Consider the following 21155-nt stretch of genomic DNA (forward strand, 5'->3'; position numbering starts at 1 on the left):
AGTTGTGTATAAGCATTAAAGTTGTTATGGATTTTCGCGCTTTTCTTTTTACCTTGTTATAGCTTATTTACTGTTAATTATTGAAATGTATAAGAATTTGGCTTAATAATCTCTATCGTTGGCTTGGCTAGCAAATGAAATGTTAGACGTCATCACAGTCTCGACGGTGAGAATTCTAGGTCGTGACAGATGTCTACTGAGTTTTTTATATCTTTTTCACTCAGATCCATCTTCTGAAATATTTCGATATCTTTGTTCAGATTCATCTTGTCATCAGCGTGCTTCTTCATGTACTCGATAATTTTGGTTAGGATTCGGGTATTGACATTTAGGAGTGGGATTATGCTGTAACCATCTTCCACCATGTTTTTGATGGTTACAGATTGAACGGCGATAGATTCTTTCATCTCAAATTCATCACTGTCGGATGATTTCAAGATCAGAATATACTGCTCAGCTGTTGCTGATGATGACGATGCCACGGAGAAATTGAGAGGAAGAGGAAACCCTTGAAAAAAAAAGTAAAGAAAACGCAAAGGCAGCATATTTAAAAGCTTGTATAGATTAAGACCAATAGAAGTAAATGATCAAAAAAACTTAAAGAGAGAGATCTATTCAAATGACAATTGCGTGCTCAACATCTTTAAAAGAGTTGCTTAACAACATTTCAAATTATCTAAAATAAGTTCACATCTGGCAGCTCTCACTCATTCATAACAGGCTTGTTATCACTTGCTTTTGGCCTCTGTTCCTTGGGCCTCTGCTCTTCAGTTTTCCTGGACAATTAGACAAAGTATTAGAGGCGCTGCGGTTATATCACGATCAACATGCAGTTAGCATGAAAATGTGCAGACACATCAGAGTATCCACCACGGAGAGACCAGAGTGAACATGACGAAAAGACATAAGGAAATAACAAGAAGAGCCTAAAAGATGAAGGTTTTATAACCTGATATCATCAAACTTTAACCCTATAATATGACGGAAGTTTACAAGGGGTAAAAAAAAAAAAAAAAAAATATATATATATATATATATATATATATATATATATATATATATATATATATATATATATAATGCAAAATTGCAACCAAGTGAAATGGCCTTGACTATGACAACGTGCCAAAGAAGGGATCTCCCCCTGTTTGGGGTGAGGGACAGAACCACACCAAGTTGACATGAAAACTACATTAGATAAAGATAGGAGATGGAGCACCAAACAAAGAGCCACTTATGAAAGGCCTCAACAATTCTCTTGTTGCACTTAAAACTCATTAACGAGCTCAACAAGCAATCTTCGAGATTCTCTAATGGTTTTGATAATTGAAGAGCTCCACAAGAAGCAGCTTGACTAACAAGAACATTAGGAAAGGAAAAAACCATTAAGGAAATTTCTCAATAATTCTTTTGTTGCACGTAAAGCCCATTAACAAGCACTATAAACCATCTGAGACACTTCATCTGAATGTTTTAATGATTGAAGAGCTGACTTGCCACAAGCAGCAGCTTGAGTAACGAGAACATTCAGAAAAGAAAAGACCATTCTTTATATCCCTAAAGACAAGAAAAGACCATTTACGAAAGCTTCTATATTCTTTCACTGCACTTAAACCCATGAGAAGCACTATATGCCATCTTAGACACTATCTGATGTCTTAATAATTGAGGAACTGACTTGCCACAAGCAGCAGCTCGCCTAACAATAATATTTACAGATCAACATTAGATCCAAAATCATGTTAAAACCAATCATGAGATGCTTTGTGTTCAAATAAATGACATTTAGTAAGAAAATCTCTCATCATCTTGATTGACAGCTTCTTAAGAACATTAAATACCTACTGAATAGGCCGCGAATAAGCCATAATCAAACATGTTTTCTCATCGCTTTATTTCTGAGGCTGAATCAAAATTTCAGTCTTACAAACACTTAGCAGTTTCAAGGAAGTACATTGACAAAGCATGAAAATAATATTCAGGGTATCGTATAGTTGTGAATATGAAAAAACATTCACACAATTTCCTGTCAAACATACTTTCTACTGGCCAAACACTTAATAACTCATCACTGCCATACAATAGATCAGAGCTAACTGAGATAGATGTATCGTACTAGACATCATGAGATTCTACGACATCAGGTACATGAAATTTTATAGGAACATCTCTCATCATTTCGGCTGAGATTGCTTCAGCTGCTTAAGAACATAAACACCTACTGAGGTAGGCCGTAAAATAAGCCATTATCAAACATGTTTCTCCACTGAATATTTGTGAATACGAAAATAATGTTCACTGCATCCTATTGTTGTGAATACGAAAACATTCACAAAATTGCCTAGCTAGCACATTTTCTACTGGTTAAACACTTAAAACAACTCATCACTGCCATACAACAGAGCTGAGCTAATTGAGATATTTATATGGAGTATAAAATTTATGCAAAGTTTGCACATAGCACACCGAAGAAAAAACAAACAGAAGGAACTGGCATGAAATCATTTGTGCTAGCAGTCTTCCATTTTAGACAAACGCAAACAAAAGGCATAAAACATTGCGCGGCGATGAATTTAAGGTTAACGAGAAAATTAAAATGTACCTTTTGTCGGAGGCGCCTCCTTTCTGGCTGAGAAAGGAACGGAAAAGCGGAGAATTCACGTCGTAAATCATCGTCGTAGGTCAGAGGCAAATGATGGAGTATACAAAACCCTAATCTCCTGTTTGCTCAAGCTCAGCTTTTCTAAAACCTTTTCGAGAGAAAATCGACCATTTGGGTTTTTGTTCAAAGCTTTATATTGAGTGGGGTAATGGGCCGACAGTTGAGACCATATGGGCCAAGTTAACTGAGAATACTCAACAACACCCCGATATTTATTTGGGGGGTTTTTCACTTTTAGCCTGCATCAGAAACTTACATTTGTTAGCCGAAAAAGTGTATAAAATTTATATAATTTTTGAATAACATACAAAATGTATATATATACAAAAAATATTTTTTTTTTACTATTATTTTGAGAGTGGCTATATAGTGTCATTTTTCCTATTTATTTGTTAATTTCTTCTTAGTTGTCACTAATATAACTAGTATAATATAGAATTATTTTTTTTGCTTGTAGTTACCACATGCCAGGTCTATTGCTCAAAACTTTGTACCCATCTACTTCCAATAAATATTATATTTTGGCTAATATTTGTAATTTGAAGATCATTGTTCCGATATATCTGGAGAAAACTATTTTCCATCAAAAGATTCTCTATTCTTTAAGCTCGAACTCCATATCTCTAGTTAAGTGTTAAGTAATTCCAATCATCCCATTACATCGTTTCGCTGTAATAAACATTACACTTAACACTATGGATTACTGCTTCTGATATGGCAGAATTCCTGCTCTTAACCCCTATTGTACCCTCCTTAACTTGTTTGTACAATGTGCTACCAGAGTACAAGTGGCAAATTCTTTAACTTTTTTTTGTTCTCAGATAATGTTATTTTTTGCATTACTTAAACACCATATTGAATAGCAAGAAACTGGAGTTGTGTGAAATGTGAATTGACGCGATTTTCCGAATCAAAATTAATTATAGCCAATACTGGCCTTTTTAATATTCCATTATTTGCAGAGTGAAACAAGACAACAATTACTGTTGAATTCTTAATGACAATGTTTCTACATTTGCATACTGAAACAACAATAAAAAGTAGTAATAAAATATGTACTATTTTACAACGACTTGCATTGAAAACAAGGAACTTGTACAAGTCCACGCAAATATAGCTCAAACTAATACTTATTAGTAATAAATATATCCTTCAATTGTTCGGTATTGTTTTGAATAAGCATACAACAACAACATACCGAGTGAAATCTCACAAATTGTGTCTAGGGACGGTATTGTGTATGCAAACCTTACCCCTACCTCGTGGAGGTAGAGAGACTATCTCCGAAGACCCTCGGCTCAATGAAAAATGAAAAGAAACACAGTAACAATTGCGAGTTTTGAATAAGCATAGAAAGTGAAAAAGTTATTGAGATATTTTGAAGATAATTTCATCTTGTAAAGTAGACATTGTTGATTTTTCAAGTTAACACAACCACAAAATGGGCTGGAAAAGGTAGATATTTGAGACCTAAAGGAAGTACATATCATTACCGTTTGAGCACTCGAGCGTGTGACTAAAAGCTGGAATGGACAATGGAAGACCAGAGTTCAAATCCAGACAAAAGATGCTAAATGGAAAATGTTTCAAGCCACAAGTTTCAAACTATAGACTTGAAGCTCAATTACAACTAAACGGCTAAAAATTGTTACTTGTTCTCAAGAAAGCAGTGAGACAAGAGAAACAAACTCCAAAGTTACCCGTCCCTTAGACCGCGTATTGATGACAAAATGCTCCGGATATTTCCTTAACAGCATCAACAATCCATACCATGGCTTTGTTTTGGCTTCTGGGCTGGGATAGTCCTCTGATGTCAGATATCTCCTCACACGACTATGGTGCCACGTATTGCCATAGTGTTCAACCAACTGTACATACAGAAGCTGGCTATCAGCAAAAAGTCCAATTCTCTAACAAAACACAGATAAATTCTACTACCTATGACTCAGAAACGGGGAAGGAATTATCCAACTACTACAATGAGAAACTAAGCAGTAATGGTATCTCATATACTAAAGTTAAGATAAATCGGTATCGTTTTGGATCCAATCCATTTTAGATGAGACAGGACTGTCAATATTAGATTTGCGCTTGAGAACCACCACTTCACATGAAGAACTACAAATTTCTTCAATATTAGATAAAGAACTAGCATAAAACAAGAAGGAAAGCATATAACCACAAATTTCTTTTTTCCAATTGATAGCTGAAAAAGATCTCTTGTTTAAACTGGCCTGCAGTGTGCGCGCGACATAAAACCTCGCCCAAAACAAAAACAAAAAAAAGGGTTCAGAATCAGCAGTTTACTTGACACAAGAGCTGTGTGTATAAGATCTGTTCTATAGGTATTCTGAAGAACTAATTAAAGAAAACTGAAACCTTACCTAAGGGTACCTAAAAGATGTCAAATCTCTAAAATAGTGTAATATATGAATCTCTATTTTCTATTGGATAAATTAATGTCAGATTAATTCTTACTGTTAAGGCCAGTGATATTTAGGAGAGAGGTGATCAGGGAGCAGCAGAGAGAAAACAGAAAAGATAATGAAAGAAATAGCAAATTAATAGAAAAGATAATAAAAGAAGAAGCCACTTGAATATCAAGAGGATGATGAGAAAAAGTCAACCAGGGCATATGTACCCTTCCTCGTCCTCTGAGCAAACACACAAAACCGGCCCACCCTTCCAAAACCAAAAAAAGAAGGGAAAATATGGAGCGGGGCGAAAGGGAAAGGACTAGATATGAGAGAAGTAGGAAAGCGTCCAGCTTATTTCCATCAAATTTGAAGCTGGACAATTTCATAGCCTTACCAAGCAGGAGAAGCTCTCTTTTAAAATATTTCACCACTAAAAGGCGTTGGTGTTAGGAAATATCATTAAATGACAGAGTTAAGCCTTGTCAAGTCACAAAAGATTGAGCCAAAAGTTTGAGTGTATCTGATAAATATCCACCACTATTAGATGAACATTAAGGAGTACTGTAAAAATTTACAACCCTGAGATAACTTCATGGCAAGACAAAACACCTAACACACTTAAACCAGTACTCTATATGCCCAAAATATCAAGACAAGGAAGATAAACACTCATACTGCTATTCCAGCATTTGGCAAAAACAACAGAGAATGTAAAATGAAAGTTCCACTCTACGCGCAGAAATTGTAAGTAGGGGCAAAAGACGCTCACAAAGGACGAAAGCGGCCACTCCTGCTTTGACATGACTTGATTGACCTAAATTTAACTTCACGTTCTGAGAATTCAGGGCGAAAAGAATGAGGGGAGAAATAAATTGGCAAAAGCTTTTCCCTCTTTCGCTTGTTAAGTAAACAAACAATTTACTATTTGTTTGACAAATAAAATTTTGGGCTCTGTATAATATGATAAATAGCTTCAAAAGTTACCTCAGCATGAAGCTTCTCCATTGGCATCCATTCTCCTGGACCACAGAGATCAGAAAGCACATTAGCTACAGATGACACAACATCCTTTTCTTCTAACTGCATGAGCTGCTGATTGTCAGCATCTCTGTCAACACGTAATCTTCCATCTGTCTTCTTATCTGCAGCATGTTTTCAGCCAAATAATTTCCACACTTCAGATATCAAGTTCCAACAGATTTTGAGTATATATGCTTGTCAATTAAAGTTTGTAAATCATATAAGCAAGACTAATGCGGCACTGGAATCCAAATGTATAGGATACAAGGGGAGAAAAATGAAATCTTGTATTCATATCACGTCCTAAATATATGTATAATGATTCTTAAATATCACAAAAAGTTTTTTAAGACTTCTGTTGTTTTTCCTACTGACATCATTAGAACATACAAGTCAGAGCCATGTTTAAGAATAATTTACTAATCTGCAGCAGATATCATTCACATTGCATATGTAGGGTTCAAGCAATGCTTTAAACACCTCAGAATGGCGAATAACTGTCAATCAAACGACTATGCCTCAGTCCCAAGTTAAAACAGCCAATGATGCAAGACAAATTATATGTCTAGGACAATCAAAACAGCCAATGAGTCCAAGACAATAACACTAAACGAAAACCAATCACCAGAGGGGGTATTGGAAATAGAAAGCAAAAGAAAAAAATGAATTACTGTTACATGATCCACAATGAAGTTTCTATCCCTGAGGCTTGAAGATTATAAGAGACAGTGGATTTGCAAATTCCAGGTGGATTATGCATCAAAAAATCCATGCGTGTAGGCCGTAGAGGCTATTGAGGTGCTTCCATATTAGCAAACCACTTTTATGCTTAAGTAATTTCATGAACGAATTTATGGAAAGGTCGAATAAATAACTTGTAGATTTCACAGGGCAGCAGTTTTTGAATACTAATTCAAGCAGAAAACCTGTCGAAAGCATAAGCTGAATCTTTTTATGCTTCTCGAGGTGCTGTAAAAAGAGTCCACAACAGAATCTTAATCCGTACATACTTTAAGCATCTATCCGCAGGAGCTAAAGCCATGGAATTAAACCATTGCTGTTTAAGGAACGAACTCTGGTCAGAATGGTGTAAAAGGAAAATAAATCAAAATCTTCTACACTTGCAGTCATTGACAAAAAAGTAATTCAACAGAGCAAAAGCACCTTTATGCACAAAGTTGTTTAGGGAAACACCTGTATTCCACAATGGAAATGTCAATAACTCCTTACACTAAACAAAGGATGACCTTTTTGCTGTTGCGGAAGCCGAATATATAGAGAGTGAATAAATCACAACTACTATATTTAAAGGTAGCTAATAAATAGTAAATGAGACAATAATAAAATGAACACCAGAAATTAACGAGGTTCGGCAAAATTTGATTTTTGCCTAGTCCTCGGACACAATCAACTCAAATTTATTTCACTCCAAAAATACAAGTGAAATACTACAAGAGAGAAAGAAGATTCAAATGCCTTAGGAGATAAGAAGGCAAGTGAGAGATGTTTACAAATGAACAAAACCCTTGCTATTTATAGAAGGGAAATGACCTTAATAATGTCATGCATGACATCATATTAAGTGTGAACATGCAATGTAAATGCATGAAAAATGCATCTACCAATTTCTTCCTAAAAGGAGGCTTCAAATGTTCACACTAGTTCACATTAATCTTGTCAAATTCAACAAATCTCCACCTTGGCAAGATTCCACTTTTGCAATTTTCTCTTACTGATAAATTTTGATTGTGTCTTCAACTTCAATCTTCAAAGTTCAACAATGTTGAAACTTGATCGCAGTCACTACTTTTGTTAGCATATCGGCAGGGTTGTTTGTAGTCCTAATTTTCTGCACCATGACTCCACCTTCTTCTATAATATCTCGTACAAAGTGATATCGAACATCAATGTGTTTCGTCCTTGCATGATAAACTTGGTTCTTTGCTAATTGGATAGCACTCTGACTATCACAAAATAGTGTGATGCTTTCTTAACTAATACCAAGCTCTCTAAGCAACCCTTGAAGCCAAATTGCCTCCTTTACAGCCTCCGTAATTGCCATGTACTCTGCCTCAGTAGTAGACAAAGCAACCGTTGACTGCAAAGTAGACTTCCAACTAACTGGTGCATTTGCAAAAGTGAAAACATAACCAGTAGTTGATCTACGCTTGTCCAAATCACCCGCATAATCTGAGTCACAATATCCAACCAGATACTGACTATCTTCCTGCTCAAAAATCAATCCAACATCTACAGTATTACAAATATACCGTAGAATCCATTTCACAGCTTGCCAATGCTCCTTTCCTGGATCATGCATATACCTGCTTACAACTCCGATAGCATGTGAAATATCAGGTCTTGTGCAAACCATTGCATACATCAAGCTACCAACGGCATTCGCATATGGCACTCTTGACATATACTCTCGTTCAGCTTCATTATTCGGCGACATAGCAGCACTAAGCTTAAAGTGAGGAGCAAGAGGAGTGCTAACCGACTTCGTGTTTTCATTCATGCCAAATCGATCTATTACTTTTTTCAAGTATTCTTTCTGAGATAGATAGAGTTTCTTTAAATGTCTATCTCTTTTATCTCCATGCCAGGAATTTTCTTCGCCTCACCCAAATCCATCATCTCAAACTCCTTTCTTAGTTGAATCTTTAACTTCTCAATTTCCTCTAGACTTTTGGAAGCTATCAACATATCATCAACGTATAGGAGACGATATATGAAGGATCCATCTTCAAGCTTGTGCAAATACACACAATGATCGTATTTGCTTCTTCTGTACTTCTGCCGCAACATAAACTTGTCAAATCGTTTGTACCATTGTCTAGAAGATTGTTTCAATCCGTACAACAATTTTTCAAGCTTGCACACCATATTTTCCTTTTCGGCAACTTTGAATCTTTCTGGCTGAGTCATATAGATTTCCTCTTCCAAGTCTCCATGTAAAAATACAGTTTTTACATCTAACTGAACTAGTTCCAAATTCAACTGTGCTACCAGAGCCAATAAAACTCTAATGGAGGAGTATTTCACGACTGGAGAAAACACCTCATTGTAATCAATTCCCTCCTTTTGAGCGTACCCTTTGACCACCAATCTTGCTTTGTAGTGAACATCTTCTTGGTTAGGAAATCCTTCTTTCTTTGCAAATACTCATTTGCACCCAATTGCTTTCTTGCCCTTCGGGAGATTGGCCAATTTCCATGTGCAATTCTGATGAAGGGACTGTATTTCTTCATTCATGGAAATCCTGCACTTATCTTCTTCTGAACTTTAGACTGCGTCTTTATAAGTGGTAGGAACACCATCAGCTACAATTGAGGCTGCACAAGCCACCGTCTCTATGAGACGAACAGTTTCTTTATTGTTCTTTTTGACTTGTTGGTGGCTATTGATGCAAGTTGTTGTTGGGGTTCTTGAGTTGGAATCTCCCCTTCCACTGACTCTTCTTCCAGGGGAAAATCTTCTATCGTTTCCTCGTTTTCTCCCTGTGTTGGGAAAATTAATTTTCCCTCAAACTCCACCTGCTTTGAAGCACCATCAGTTTGTTTGACATCTTCAACTATCACCTTATCTGTTATGGAAGATTCATCAAAGGTAACATCTCTGCTGAATATAATTTTTCCTGTCTCTAGGCACCATAATCGGTATCCTTTGACTCCATAAGTAATCCCCATAAATATAGTTTTCTTTGCTCTCGGATCCAATTTTGACTCTTTCACATGATAGTATGCAATTGAGCCAAACACATGTAAAAAATTATAATCTTCAGCAGGTTTTCCATACCATTTTTCAAATGATGTCTTGCCACCAATAGCGGCAAATGGTAGACGATTAATGAGGTGGCATGCATATGTTATTGCCTCAGCCCAAAATTCTTTGCCCAAGCCAGCATTGGACAACATACACTGAACCTTCTCCAGCAAAGTCCGGTTTATGCGTTCTGCCACTCCATTCTGTTGTGGTGTATTTCTGACAGTGAAATGTCTCAAAATGCCATCATCTTCACAAATTTTATTGTAAAGATCATTTTTGTATTCTCCACCGTTATATGTACGGAGACACTTTATCTTTCTGCTTGTTTGAGTCTCTATCATCGCCTTCCATTTGAGAAAAATTCTCAGTACCTCATCTTTGGTTTTCATAGTATACACCCACACTCTTCGGGAAAAGTCATCAATAAAGGTTACAAAATAGTGTTTCCCACCTAATGAAGGTGTTTTGGAAGCACCACAAACATCAGAGTGAACATAATTCAAAATACCTTTAGTATTATGGATAGCTGTTCCAAATTTAACCCTTGTATGTTTTCCCTTGACACAATGCTCACAAAACTCCAAATTGCAAGTTTTTACTCCTTTTAACAATCCTTGATATGATAAAATCTTCAAGGATTTTCCTCCAGCATGTCCCAAGCGCATGTGTCATAACTTGGTTGCTTCTGCCTCCTTGTCATCACTGGATATCACTGTTACTGTCCCAATAAGTGTACTACCGTGATAGTGGTACATGTTATTATTTCGCCGAATTCCCTTCATTATCACTAGTGCACCGGAGCATATTCTCATTATCCAATTTTCTGCAATGACTTTGAGCCCCTTTGACTTTAGGGCTCCTACAGAAATGAGATTTTTCTTCAATTCCGGTACGTATCGAACATCTGTTAATGTTTTGATCAATTCATCATGGTTCCTTAATCGGATTGAACCAATACCATATGCGGTAAGTGAATTGTTATTCGCGGTGTGAATAACTCCACATTCCCCTTCTTGAAAATCAATGAACCAGTCCTTGTTGGGACACATATGATAGCTACAAGCTGAATCCATCAGCCATATGTCAGATGGTTTGAATGGCTCAGTTGTAACTAGTGAGAAATCAGAGTCGTCACAATCAGCTACATTTGAATCCATGACAGCCTTCCCATTGTTAGGTTTGGCCTTGTTTTTCAACTTTGAACAGTCTTTCTTCCGGTGCCCCTTTTCTCGGCAAAAGGCACATTCATCTTTGATGGGTCTGGATCTTGACTTGGATCTTCTTTTCTTCGTTCTCATATGATTTTGAGAACGACCTCTCACGACCAGTGCTTCTCCTTCTCCACTCTTTTGTTTTTCTCTCTTTCTTTGTTCATAGTTGTACAAGGCAGAACAAACTTCCTTGAGAGACACTTAAGGCCATATCTCTGTCACTAAAAGTCACGTCCATATTTTGCAAATCTATCGCCAACTTATTAAAGCTGGTGATATGATCATTCATTGTAGTACCAGGAACATATGCGAAGCGTAACAGTCGTTTTTTCATGTAAAGTTTATTTTGACTGTTTTTCTTCAAGAATTTATCCTCCAACGCATTCCACAATTTACTTGCAGAAGTTTCTTTTGTGTATGGATACTTCTGTTCTCTTGCGAGGTAAGATCGAATGGTACCACAAGCAACGCGGTTGATAATCTTCCAATCTCTTTCTCCGATATTGTCTGGTTTATTTTCTTCTATGGCAATATCTAGTCCTTGTTGAAAAAGGATATCAAGAACCTCAGCTTGCCACATCCCAAAATGTCTTGACCCGTCAAAAATTTCAACTACAAATTTCGCATTTGACATAATTCTTGTCATAGGCGAAGATGCCAACGACGTATTACTGACACCCGATGTGGACTCTTCATTTTTATTATCTCCCATTTTTGCTACAGATACTATTTATTTGCTGACAGTACAGAACACCAAAGTAATTCTTTTCTGATGTGGAAGTTCAGACTATGTTGCAACCACAGAGCATACTAAGATAGAACCTTGGCTCTGATACCAATTGTTGTGGAAGCCGAATATATAGAGAGTGATTAAATCACAACTACTATATTTAAAGGTAGCTAATAAATAGTAAATGAGACAATAATAAAATGAACACCAGAAATTAACGAGGTTCAGCAAAATTTGATTTTTGCCTAGTCCTCGGACACAATCAACTCAAATTTATTTCACTCCAAAAATACAAGTGAAATACTATAAGAGAGAAAGAAGATTCAAATGCCTTAGGAGATAAGAAGGCAAGTGAGAGATGTTTACAAATGAACAAAACCCTTGCTATTTATAGAAGGGAAATGACCTTAATAATGTCATGCATGACATCATATTAAGTGTGAACATGTAATGTAAATGCATGAAAAATGCATCTACCAATTTCTTCCTAAAAGGAGGCTTCAAATGTTCACACTAGTTCGCATTAATCTTGTTAAATTCAACATTTACAACTTAGTACTTCACGAGCACAATAGAACCTTCATAATCCTCAATTATCATACCCACAAACAGAAGTTAACATAGAGTTCAAATCAATATAGCTCAATCAAATACCAAAATCTCAATACACTAACAAAAAGATGACTTTTTTACTGTTTACCAATTCACGAGCATAATAGATCCTTCAAAATTCTCAATTATCATCCCGCAAACAGAAGTTAACATAGAATTCAATTTAATGGAGCTGAATTAAAATACAGGAATCCAAATGCAAAGTACCGTTGTACAAGTGCAATTTTAAACAGAAAAAGAACTAATGCCCTCTAACATGCGCTAGGAAGAAAATCATGATTAACCAAGATTAAATACCATAAAACAAATCTATGTCTGTTATAGTGAAATGCCTTTATAGAGAGGTCTTGCTATACCATAAAACAAATTTATGTTTGTTATAGTGAAATGCCTTTATAGAGAGGTCTTGCTATACCATAAAACAGATAAAACTTACTGACCTAATTGCCCGGAAATTGAAGCTTTTCCACTGGAACCACAAGAACCATACCCATAACCACCACCACCCTCAGCTCCATCACCCCTCCTCATCTTCTTGCCTCCAGTACCATCATCATCATCATCATCATCGTCGTCGTCATATTCCTCCTCATCATAATACTCCCTCTCCCTCCCTCTAAACAATCCCCCCTTTTTCCCTACCCCACCATAATGGGCCGCCACTGGATAATTCGAATTCAAATTCACGTGTTGTTTAGGCCCAATAAGCGGCCCGCCACCAAGGATACTACGAACGGGAAGGAGGAAATAAAACTCTTTATCTCCGATCTGAAGTAAGTCTTGTGAATCTAATTTGATCGGCGGGTTACCGGGCAAGTGAAGCACACCTTCGACAAAGCACCCGTTTTTGCCTAATACTTCGAGGTTAAAACGGCGTCGTTGGAAGTCGTAAAAAATGCGAGCGTGGTGACGGGAGATGTTCATCCCGCCGCCGAGAGATGATAAGTCGACGTCGACCGTTGATTTTTTGGAGTTCCGGCCGAGGATTATGGAGTACGTTTGCATGTAATACTCGAAATCTTCTCCTTGTAGCTTCGCGAATCCTGCTTCTACGTCGCTACCGCTGCTGCTTCCCATATTATCGGAGTTTCCTTTCTCCGGCGAGATTAAGAAAGTGACTGTCAAGGTGGCGGTAAAAGGTGTTTTGGCTATTAGTAAGGATTTTGTTATTGCGGATTTCTTTTTTATACAAACCAAAAACAACCTGAAAGCAAAAATAATTGGTTTTGTGGACAAAAAATACTAAGAAAAATTATTTGTTGGAAAGTAGTTTAATTTTGTGTTTGAACTATATGTTTTTTTTTTAAAAGAAAATTTTATATTTTAAATCAACTAATTATATTATTCTAAGGTTCTTTTTACCCCACCTTTGAGGCAGATCCAAGATTAAAATTTAGTGAACTCAACTTTGCATAATTAATTATACTGTTAAAATTATGGGTTCAAATCTAATTTTTGTTGAAATTTTAGTATGTTTTTATATACATATACTCCGTGTCAAAAAAATAATGGGTTCAGATAAACTTGTAACCGAAAGGCTGCGTCCGCCCCTGCCCTTACCCGTTCTAGGACTTTTTTTTTTTCTGAGTCCCCTCTCTTTTATCCCCTCTGACCCCCCCTTTTGTTGGAGCTATTGTTGCATTGGTGACTCGAACCCACGACTCTAAGCTTGCAGATAGGGTGCTTACCGTCAAAGCAATCCCCTCTTGTCACTTGACTTAACACTTGAGTAACCCGTTATTGTGTTTGAATTTTACTTCAAAAATATTTTTAGTCCAAATGCTACGAAGGAAGGTGTACTCAAAAAAAAAAAACTTATGTTCCCAAAATGTTAAATGCATGTATATTCATGCTACTTTGATCATTTCATTATTAATTGGTGATTTCAGGTATGGTCTTGAGAATAGAATTATATGTAGTAGGGACTTCTTTACCTCTAAAGTAAGAATTTTCAATACGAACCCGAATTAAGCGAGTTTTAGAGTGGATAGATGACAGTCGAATTTTCAAAAAAGGAAAAATCTACATCTATTACTCTCAGTTTTGTTTTTCTTTGGATCTTTTAATTATAAGCTATTTTTCACCCTTTGTTTTTGTATATGAAACCATGTAATATTTCATTTGCTCTCATGGTATTAATTTATTTATCTACTCCTTTATAATTCTTTAGCATTTATAGTATTTTGGACCTGTGGTGACTGGTACTACGCACTAGTTAATTGATCCGCGCTTCGCGCGGTAAAATACATCATTTTGTAAATTTAGTTGATATAAAATAGATAAACAATTTATAGCACAAACTATTTTTTAAAAAAGGTTTCATCTTAGACAAACATGCAAATAAGATAAACAAAACAAATGTAAAGGGAAAAAATACATACAAAAAATATGAATTAGAAAAATAAATTTGAATAAAATAAAATGGCATATTGGAAAGGGAATCTAACACTTATTTTGTAGAGAAAAATATGTAATGTATGTCTTCTCGCCCTTCGTTCCTACTTAAATGTTATTCAAAAATGTTATTAACAATCTCATCTTTAGAAAATAGTAATTTTATTAATGCATATTAGTAATTAAATAAATACATTAAATTTGATTCATACATGAACATAATATGATCAAGATTTTAATTAAATGGCCTAAACAATTGAGATCCGAGATTTTATAATTAATTGTGCGATCAAATCATCATGAAGTGTTCCCCTAAATTAATCATGTAAAAGGCCGATCTCTTGAATGTTGGTTATAGAAGTAATCACTTAATTAATTAATAAGATATCACACAAATGCATCATAGCATTTCCTCAACCATCTAGAAATTTCACAAAGTTAGAAAACAACACAAAGAATATTAAAAATCTTACAAAAGATGGCATATACCTCATTAACAAAAACTATGAAAAATAGTTCTTAGTTCAAAATAAGTTTTCTAGAAACATCATATTTGTCAATTAGTTTTTGCATAAGTGACATTGGAACCAAGCAAAATACCTCCGCATTTTGAACATCAATCTTTCCCTATTATTTTCCGAGTGAAAAGGATTACTACTATGAGAAATGGAGGACTGGAGCTGAAAGCCTCGTGAAGGACTCAAGTTCTAAATCTAGTCTTGGTAGAGTTGAAAGCCTCGAGAAGAAGCTGTCAGATTAGAAAATAAAAAGGTGTCAGGAATAAAAATATAATGAGACTAATTTAAGAGTTTCAGAAATTGAATTTATAAAATGATATATTTCTAATACTTTAATCTTAAAATAACTAAATTAGATGTTTTCACGGAAATTAGAATATCGTTAAGCTTTTTTTATAGTATAACATCTACATAAAGGTACTTTAGTAAGCTAAAATTTTCACTAACTAAGCGAATAAGTCTAACCAAAACATAACTTTAAGTGAAATAAAAAGAAGTGGATACGATGGCACAACACCAAAAAGTCAAAAACGAAACCAAAAGTTTTTGTTTTCGATATTAATCAATTTACAAACAAAAATTAAACAAAAATTTATTTAGAACACCCAAAAGATAATAAGAGTAAGAAAAATGCGCAATCTTCATGAAGGGTTTCAAGAAAATTACTTGGCCTTCTGTTAGAACGTTAATTAAAAGATGAATGTAAATAAATTAAAAAATAACTGGCTAAAACATCATTAAAAAAATTACAATAATGACAAACTATTAATGGAGATAGGCACAATTACTGTAAATAAACTAAAATACCGATGAAATATCTTGTATTCTTGCTCTAAAATAAAAGCAAACTTTAATAAAACTACTAACAAATAATCAAATTCTCATAAAGTATTTCTCCGTAAATATATTTCATATATTCCAAAAGTAATCAAGCCAACTATCAAAGCTAATGAAATCTTCAAAATTAGTAAATTAAAGCATTAATAGAAATTTTAACTTCATAAAGAGAATTATTGACCTCAAAGAAAAAATAGATTGTTGAAGAACCGTCCTAAATTTTTTTATTTTTAGTGATCCGAGTAATTATTCAGACACAAGAAAGCGGAATTATAAAACTGAAATTGATAACAATGAGAGAGAGATGGAAATGTCAATTTAATAACATAAAGCTGGTTACCATGGCCAAAGAAGAAATTTTGGGAGAAAGAATTTGTTTGAAAGGAGATGAGCAAAAAAGGGGGATAGGGTCAGGGATGAAAGAAGATTGATTTGTAACTGAAACTATAGGTAAGGAATTTGAATAGGAAATGAGAATTAAATGGAGTGTGGAACTGTAACTAAAATGTTGTGCTAAAATTGAAAGAAAATTCAAGTTTAACCACGGCCTATTCTAATTCTAATCCAATCATTGTAACCGAACTCTGTATGTTTTCATTAGCTGAATTTTTGGAACGGTTATGGTGAAGGAAACAAAATAGATATTTAAAGTAGATAAATGAGAGAAATGACCAAAAAATTGACAAAAAAGATAAATGTCTTTCCAAACCTAAGAGATGTGTCACATAAATATTTTTATTCCCTTCTTTATATTAATATATAGATATCTAGATATAGATATAGATTAGTCTAATGCATGTTCATTTGTTAACTTATCATTATGTTCACTAAATAGTGGCACATACTCATTAATCTAATGCATATTTATTTTTTAAAATAATATTGAGTTATTTGATTAGACTCCAGCTTCTAGAAAACACAAAAAATCTAAACATCAAATATTACATGCTATTTAGAAAATATTGCGGGTCGGGTCAGATCCATACCAGGCATGTCTGAAAGCCCAGGCCCATTTACTTGTTATATATCAACTGAAAAAATTTCTTACCAAGGGACGTAGCTGCTAAACCTTCAAACTTCGAAGTTCAGACCTTCAACTAGGGTTTTGGCAAGATGATCATTCCGGTGCGTTGTTTCACTTGCGGCAAGGTAATTTTGCTTCGTATTCTTCATTATTTCAGAGGAAACGAAAGAATTTGCCTGTTCTTTATATATTTTCCGAGGAAAAGAAGCTGACTTTCACTTATTATTTTCGAGTAATTAATTTTGCGGAACTGATTTTGTTCAAAATTGGTTGTTCTTTTACATGTTTAGGTCATTGGAAACAAATGGGATGAATATCTTGATCTTCTCCAAGCTGATTATTCCGAAGGGTAGGAATCCCTACATACCCTAACCCCTTACACCCTCCCCCCACCCCCACCCCTGAATCCCCCCAAAATAAATGCCAATGGGTCTTTTAATGGCTCCGCAAATTGGTCCAATAGTTTCCTATTGTGGAAGAATAATTTATTAAAAGTGAAAACTTTTGATAATCCAGCTGAAAATAGGGAGCAACGACCTCTCAATCCCAAACGAGTTGATAATTGGACTATTTTTTACATCGTTAGTCAACATTTCCGGGCTTGTGACAGAGAATGTGAAGCTTTAGGATGTAAATCTTACATATGCATAGGAGCGGATGTAGTCTTAATGTTATGGGTTCACTCAGTCCAGTGGTTTTGGCTCAAACCTTGTATATGTGTTACAACAACAACAACATACCCAGTATTATCCCACACCGTGGGGTCTGGGGAGGGATTGTGTGTACGCAGACCTTACCCCTACCTTAGGCTAGGCTGTTTCCAATAGACCCTCAACTTAGGAAAGCATAAGCATGTGTTAAGAAACACTAATTAAGTAAATTTTCGAACCCAATAAATCAAATGGACTGTGGTAGATATTTGAACTTGAACCCATAAAGTTCAAATCTTGGATCTGCTTTTGCATAGGCAGAATTATACAAAACCATTCGCCAATTGTTTGCTTCAGAAAGAAACTGGCAGAACCCTATAAAATCCTTTTTACTTTCAGTGATATTCTCACGGATCTCTCAATATGTATTATCTCTTTCTGTAGGGATGCTCTTGATGCACTGAATTTGGTTCGATATTGCTGTCGTAGAATGCTGATGACACACGTTGACCTCATTGAGAAGCTTCTCAACTACAACAGTACTACCCTCTTCTCTCCCTCTTTGTAAATACATATGATGTTGTGAGAAGTAGATTAATAGCCCGTTTGGCCAAGCTTCAAAAATTAGCTTATTTTGAGAAGTGCTTTTTCTCAAAAAGTGCTTTTGGTGAGAAGCAGTTTGTGTTTGGTTAATTAATTTGAAAAGCACTTCTGAGCAGCAATTAGTGTTTGGCCAAGCTTTAAAAAACTGCTTTTAAGTGTAATTTTCTCAAAAGTGCTTTTCAAAAAAGTGCTTCTACTTCTTTTTTTTTTTGCTTCTCCAAAACTGCTTTCGCTTCTCCTCAAAAGCACTTTTTTTCCTTTCAAAAGCTTGGCCAAACACCTTAATTTTAGAAAAAAGCACTTTTGACAAAAAATAAGCACTTTTGCCTCAAAAGAAGCTTGGCCAAACAGGCTATAGCATAGTATGCTTGAAATAAGAACTTTTGGTCCATCGACTATCTGTGGCTACAAATCGTTTGGCTTGATATTGGAGCATAAATGTGTACTTAGCCTATAATGCCAATTGTATAGGGTTATATTTATTTAATAAATGTATCCTTGTTAATCTTGTAAGGTGTATTAGAGGTCTGCGGTTGAACGCATTAGAATTGGTTTAGGATATTGTGCAGTATCAATAAAGATGGCTGTCATAATAATTACATGTAAAATTCTCAAGCAATTAGCTCTATTGTTTCTTGCATTAAGGTGAAAGATTACTTTGTGGACATAATTCTTCATGTGAGCTCGAAGAGTTACACTCACTTTCAGTTGCTGAATATTTTGATACCACTAATGGTGAATAAACTACTTGTTCCTGACTTATTCTCCTTTCTTAATCATGTATTCAGCAGATAGAACCTCTTCTTAGAATAACTCGCAGCCCTCTGTCGAATTGATTGATTACCTGTGTAGATTAGCATTTCCATATAGAGTTATTGTGTTTCATGATAGAAGCGTAGCTCCAGAGTAGGAGGTCATTTCACCATTCCCCTTCATCTTATCAAGGGAGCACCAAATCAATAATCATGACCACGGACTGTCGTGCACTTCCATTAGGCAGTCAGTCGATCTATCTATAGCAATAGCACCATAGTACTTCCTATAAATATGTGCCTTGACTGGACATTTGGAAATTGTGCTACCCCTATTATGCAGTCAGCATCACCTCAACAAAGTAGACTAAGATGCTACTTAAGACCAAGCCAATATGGAAATGCTAACCACATGGTTACCTGATGCACTCATCAAAAGAACAATTAGAAAAAGGCAAAATACATAGTTTACCCATCAACCTTGCAGCAAAATATCTGTTACACACTTCTACTTCACGGAAAATCGTTTACACACTTAACCTTTCAAAAGTGTGTCTGGGATACACTACTTTTGACCAGATAGCACTTGCGTGTTTACACCCAAAAAAAGCGCGGGAAGCGCGTAAAAAATCCCCTTTTTTTGTCTCCCCTCCCCACATGAACCCCTCCCCCTCCCTCTGATTTTCTTCCTCAGACCACCCTCTCCCTCATCTTCTTCCCCAAATAGAATTTTTGAAAGAACATAAAATTTTAAATCTAAAATTGAGCGGTTTTTGTTGTTTTATTGTCCAAATATTGTGAAAACCATTTATTTGTGATAGATTTAAAAGCTTTAACAATAATATTGAATGTTTGGTGAAAAAATCTAGAATTCACCATTGTTGGGGTATGAAAAAAGCTTGAAAATTTAATTAGGTCTTGTTGATTATTGGGTTGTCGAACTCAATTTGTTGCTCGATTATTTTCGGCTAGTTGTTTAGATAGTGAATTTTGGTGTTGGAAACTTTCTCACAAACAACCATGGTGGCAGCAGCCACCAACAATGGTGTTTAAGATAGAAAATGAGAAGAAGAAGATGGTTTTTAATTGTAATTTCTAATATATTTTTTCCTTTTTAAAGTCAATGACATGTGTCACGACCCTATTAGGGCGTGACTTTCACGTTATCTGAAAAATTGGTCAAGCACAAAAGTGGTGTGTCTTAGGCACACTTTTGAAAGGTTGAGTTTGAAAGGTTGAGTGTGAAAGGTTTTTTGTGAACGAAAGGTGTGTAATAGGGATTTCGCTGCAACGTCGATGAGTAAACTATGTATTTTGCCTTAGAAAAACTATACTCATGTTCCGCAGAGAGGTGAACCTGGGAAAACCAGATAAAACTATTAGTTAATGGTTTTACCTGTATGTTTCCACCAATGACAAACTTGAGTGACTTTTTTTAGGTCCTATGACGAACTTACTTGTTCATCTATATCTACTCTAGCTGCTAAACTTTATATAATATTCTTGATATTTCCATCTTCCAAGATGCTGCATTTGGTTGATCACTTCTCAATACTTGTTAAGAGAAGCTGAATTTGATGCTAACATGATCATTTTTTTTTTGGTGGCAGCATTGGAGAAATCTGAGGGCACTTGAAATTTCCTGAAGTAATGAGATTGAGCTTAGCAAGTGTTTATACCTAGAATGTTTCTCCTTTTGTCTGTTTCCTCTTTCTAGTTGGAAGGAGGTAGTTAAAATGTTCCCATATGGAGTGAAGACTTTCGAATCTTGTAACTCGTTAAAGTGACATTCCAAGAAACTAGTAAACAGTATTATGTTGAACACAGTAGGTGTCTGTTCAATTTTTGCTGTGCACTTTTCTTTCTCTTCCTAATCCCTCAATGTAATAGAAATTTTATGAAAGGAAAAAGACACAAAGGTGAAGGAAGAAGGAAAGATTTCTGAAAGAAAAATTTC

The 21155-nt window shown here is 35.4% G+C and overlaps 5 protein-coding genes across 5 annotated transcripts; 1 reads left to right on the forward strand and 4 right to left on the reverse strand.

Moving 5' to 3' along the window:
* Window positions 1-544: 544 nt before the first annotated feature.
* On the reverse strand, window positions 545-2970 carry LOC104104684 (wound-induced basic protein-like). Its single transcript, XM_009612825.4, has 2 exons — window positions 2603-2970; window positions 545-776 (listed from the first exon to the last, which is right to left on the reverse strand). The coding sequence occupies exons 1-2, from the start codon at window positions 2671-2673 to the stop codon at window positions 704-706; spliced, it is 144 nt and encodes a 47-aa protein (XP_009611120.1). The 5' UTR covers window positions 2674-2970; the 3' UTR covers window positions 545-703.
* Window positions 2971-4320: 1350 nt separating this feature from the next.
* LOC104104683 (FHA domain-containing protein FHA2) lies at window positions 4321-6502 on the reverse strand. Its single transcript, XM_070179618.1, has 3 exons — window positions 6490-6502; window positions 6064-6221; window positions 4321-4572 (listed from the first exon to the last, which is right to left on the reverse strand). Exons 1-3 carry the CDS (start codon window positions 6500-6502, stop codon window positions 4321-4323), a joined length of 423 nt encoding a protein of 140 aa, XP_070035719.1.
* Window positions 6149-8669, reverse strand: LOC138893434 (secreted RxLR effector protein 161-like). The gene is made up of 2 exons (XM_070177975.1): window positions 7294-8669; window positions 6149-6221 (listed from the first exon to the last, which is right to left on the reverse strand). Exon 1 carries the CDS (start codon window positions 8615-8617, stop codon window positions 8090-8092), a length of 528 nt encoding a protein of 175 aa, XP_070034076.1. The 5' UTR covers window positions 8618-8669; the 3' UTR covers window positions 6149-6221; window positions 7294-8089.
* A 4183-nt stretch (window positions 8670-12852) lies between these two features.
* Window positions 12853-13607, reverse strand: LOC138893433 (transcriptional activator FHA1). Its single transcript, XM_070177974.1, has one exon. The coding sequence runs from the start codon at window positions 13495-13497 to the stop codon at window positions 12853-12855; it is 645 nt and encodes a 214-aa protein (XP_070034075.1). The 5' UTR covers window positions 13498-13607.
* A 3555-nt stretch (window positions 13608-17162) lies between these two features.
* LOC104104682 (DNA-directed RNA polymerases I, II, and III subunit RPABC5) lies at window positions 17163-21022 on the forward strand. The gene is made up of 4 exons (XM_009612821.4): window positions 17163-17318; window positions 17484-17542; window positions 18288-18382; window positions 20809-21022. The coding sequence occupies exons 1-4, from the start codon at window positions 17283-17285 to the stop codon at window positions 20832-20834; spliced, it is 216 nt and encodes a 71-aa protein (XP_009611116.1). The 5' UTR covers window positions 17163-17282; the 3' UTR covers window positions 20835-21022.
* Window positions 21023-21155: the final 133 nt, after the last annotated feature.

The sequence above is a fragment of the Nicotiana tomentosiformis genome, chromosome 6, assembly GCF_000390325.3.
Source record: "Nicotiana tomentosiformis chromosome 6, ASM39032v3, whole genome shotgun sequence".
Lineage (NCBI taxonomy): Eukaryota > Viridiplantae > Streptophyta > Magnoliopsida > Solanales > Solanaceae > Nicotiana > Nicotiana tomentosiformis.

Bases quoted from the DNA above. Each gene is read 5' to 3' on its own strand.
- LOC104104684 (XM_009612825.4), bottom strand. From the start codon at position 2,673: ATGATTTACGACGTGAATTCTCCGCTTTTCCGTTCCTTTCTCAGCCAG. The intron at 777-2,602 runs GTACATTTTAAT...CTAATTGTCCAG, and splicing joins GGAGGCGCCTCCGACAAAAG to GAAAACTGAAGAGCAGAGGC.
- LOC104104683 (XM_070179618.1), bottom strand. The intron at 4,573-6,063 runs GTAACTTTTGAA...GTGTTTTGTTAG, and splicing joins TGGAGAAGCTTCATGCTGAG to AGAATTGGACTTTTTGCTGA.
- LOC138893434 (XM_070177975.1), bottom strand. From the start codon at position 8,617: ATGAATGAAAACACGAAGTCGGTTAGCACTCCTCTTGCTCCTCACTTT.
- LOC138893433 (XM_070177974.1), bottom strand. From the start codon at position 13,497: ATGGGAAGCAGCAGCGGTAGCGACGTAGAAGCAGGATTCGCGAAGCTA.
- LOC104104682 (XM_009612821.4), top strand. From the start codon at position 17,283: ATGATCATTCCGGTGCGTTGTTTCACTTGCGGCAAG. The intron at 17,543-18,287 runs GTAGGAATCCCT...CTCTTTCTGTAG, and splicing joins CAAGCTGATTATTCCGAAGG to GGATGCTCTTGATGCACTGA. The intron at 18,383-20,808 runs GTACTACCCTCT...TTTTGGTGGCAG, and splicing joins GAAGCTTCTCAACTACAACA to CATTGGAGAAATCTGAGGGC.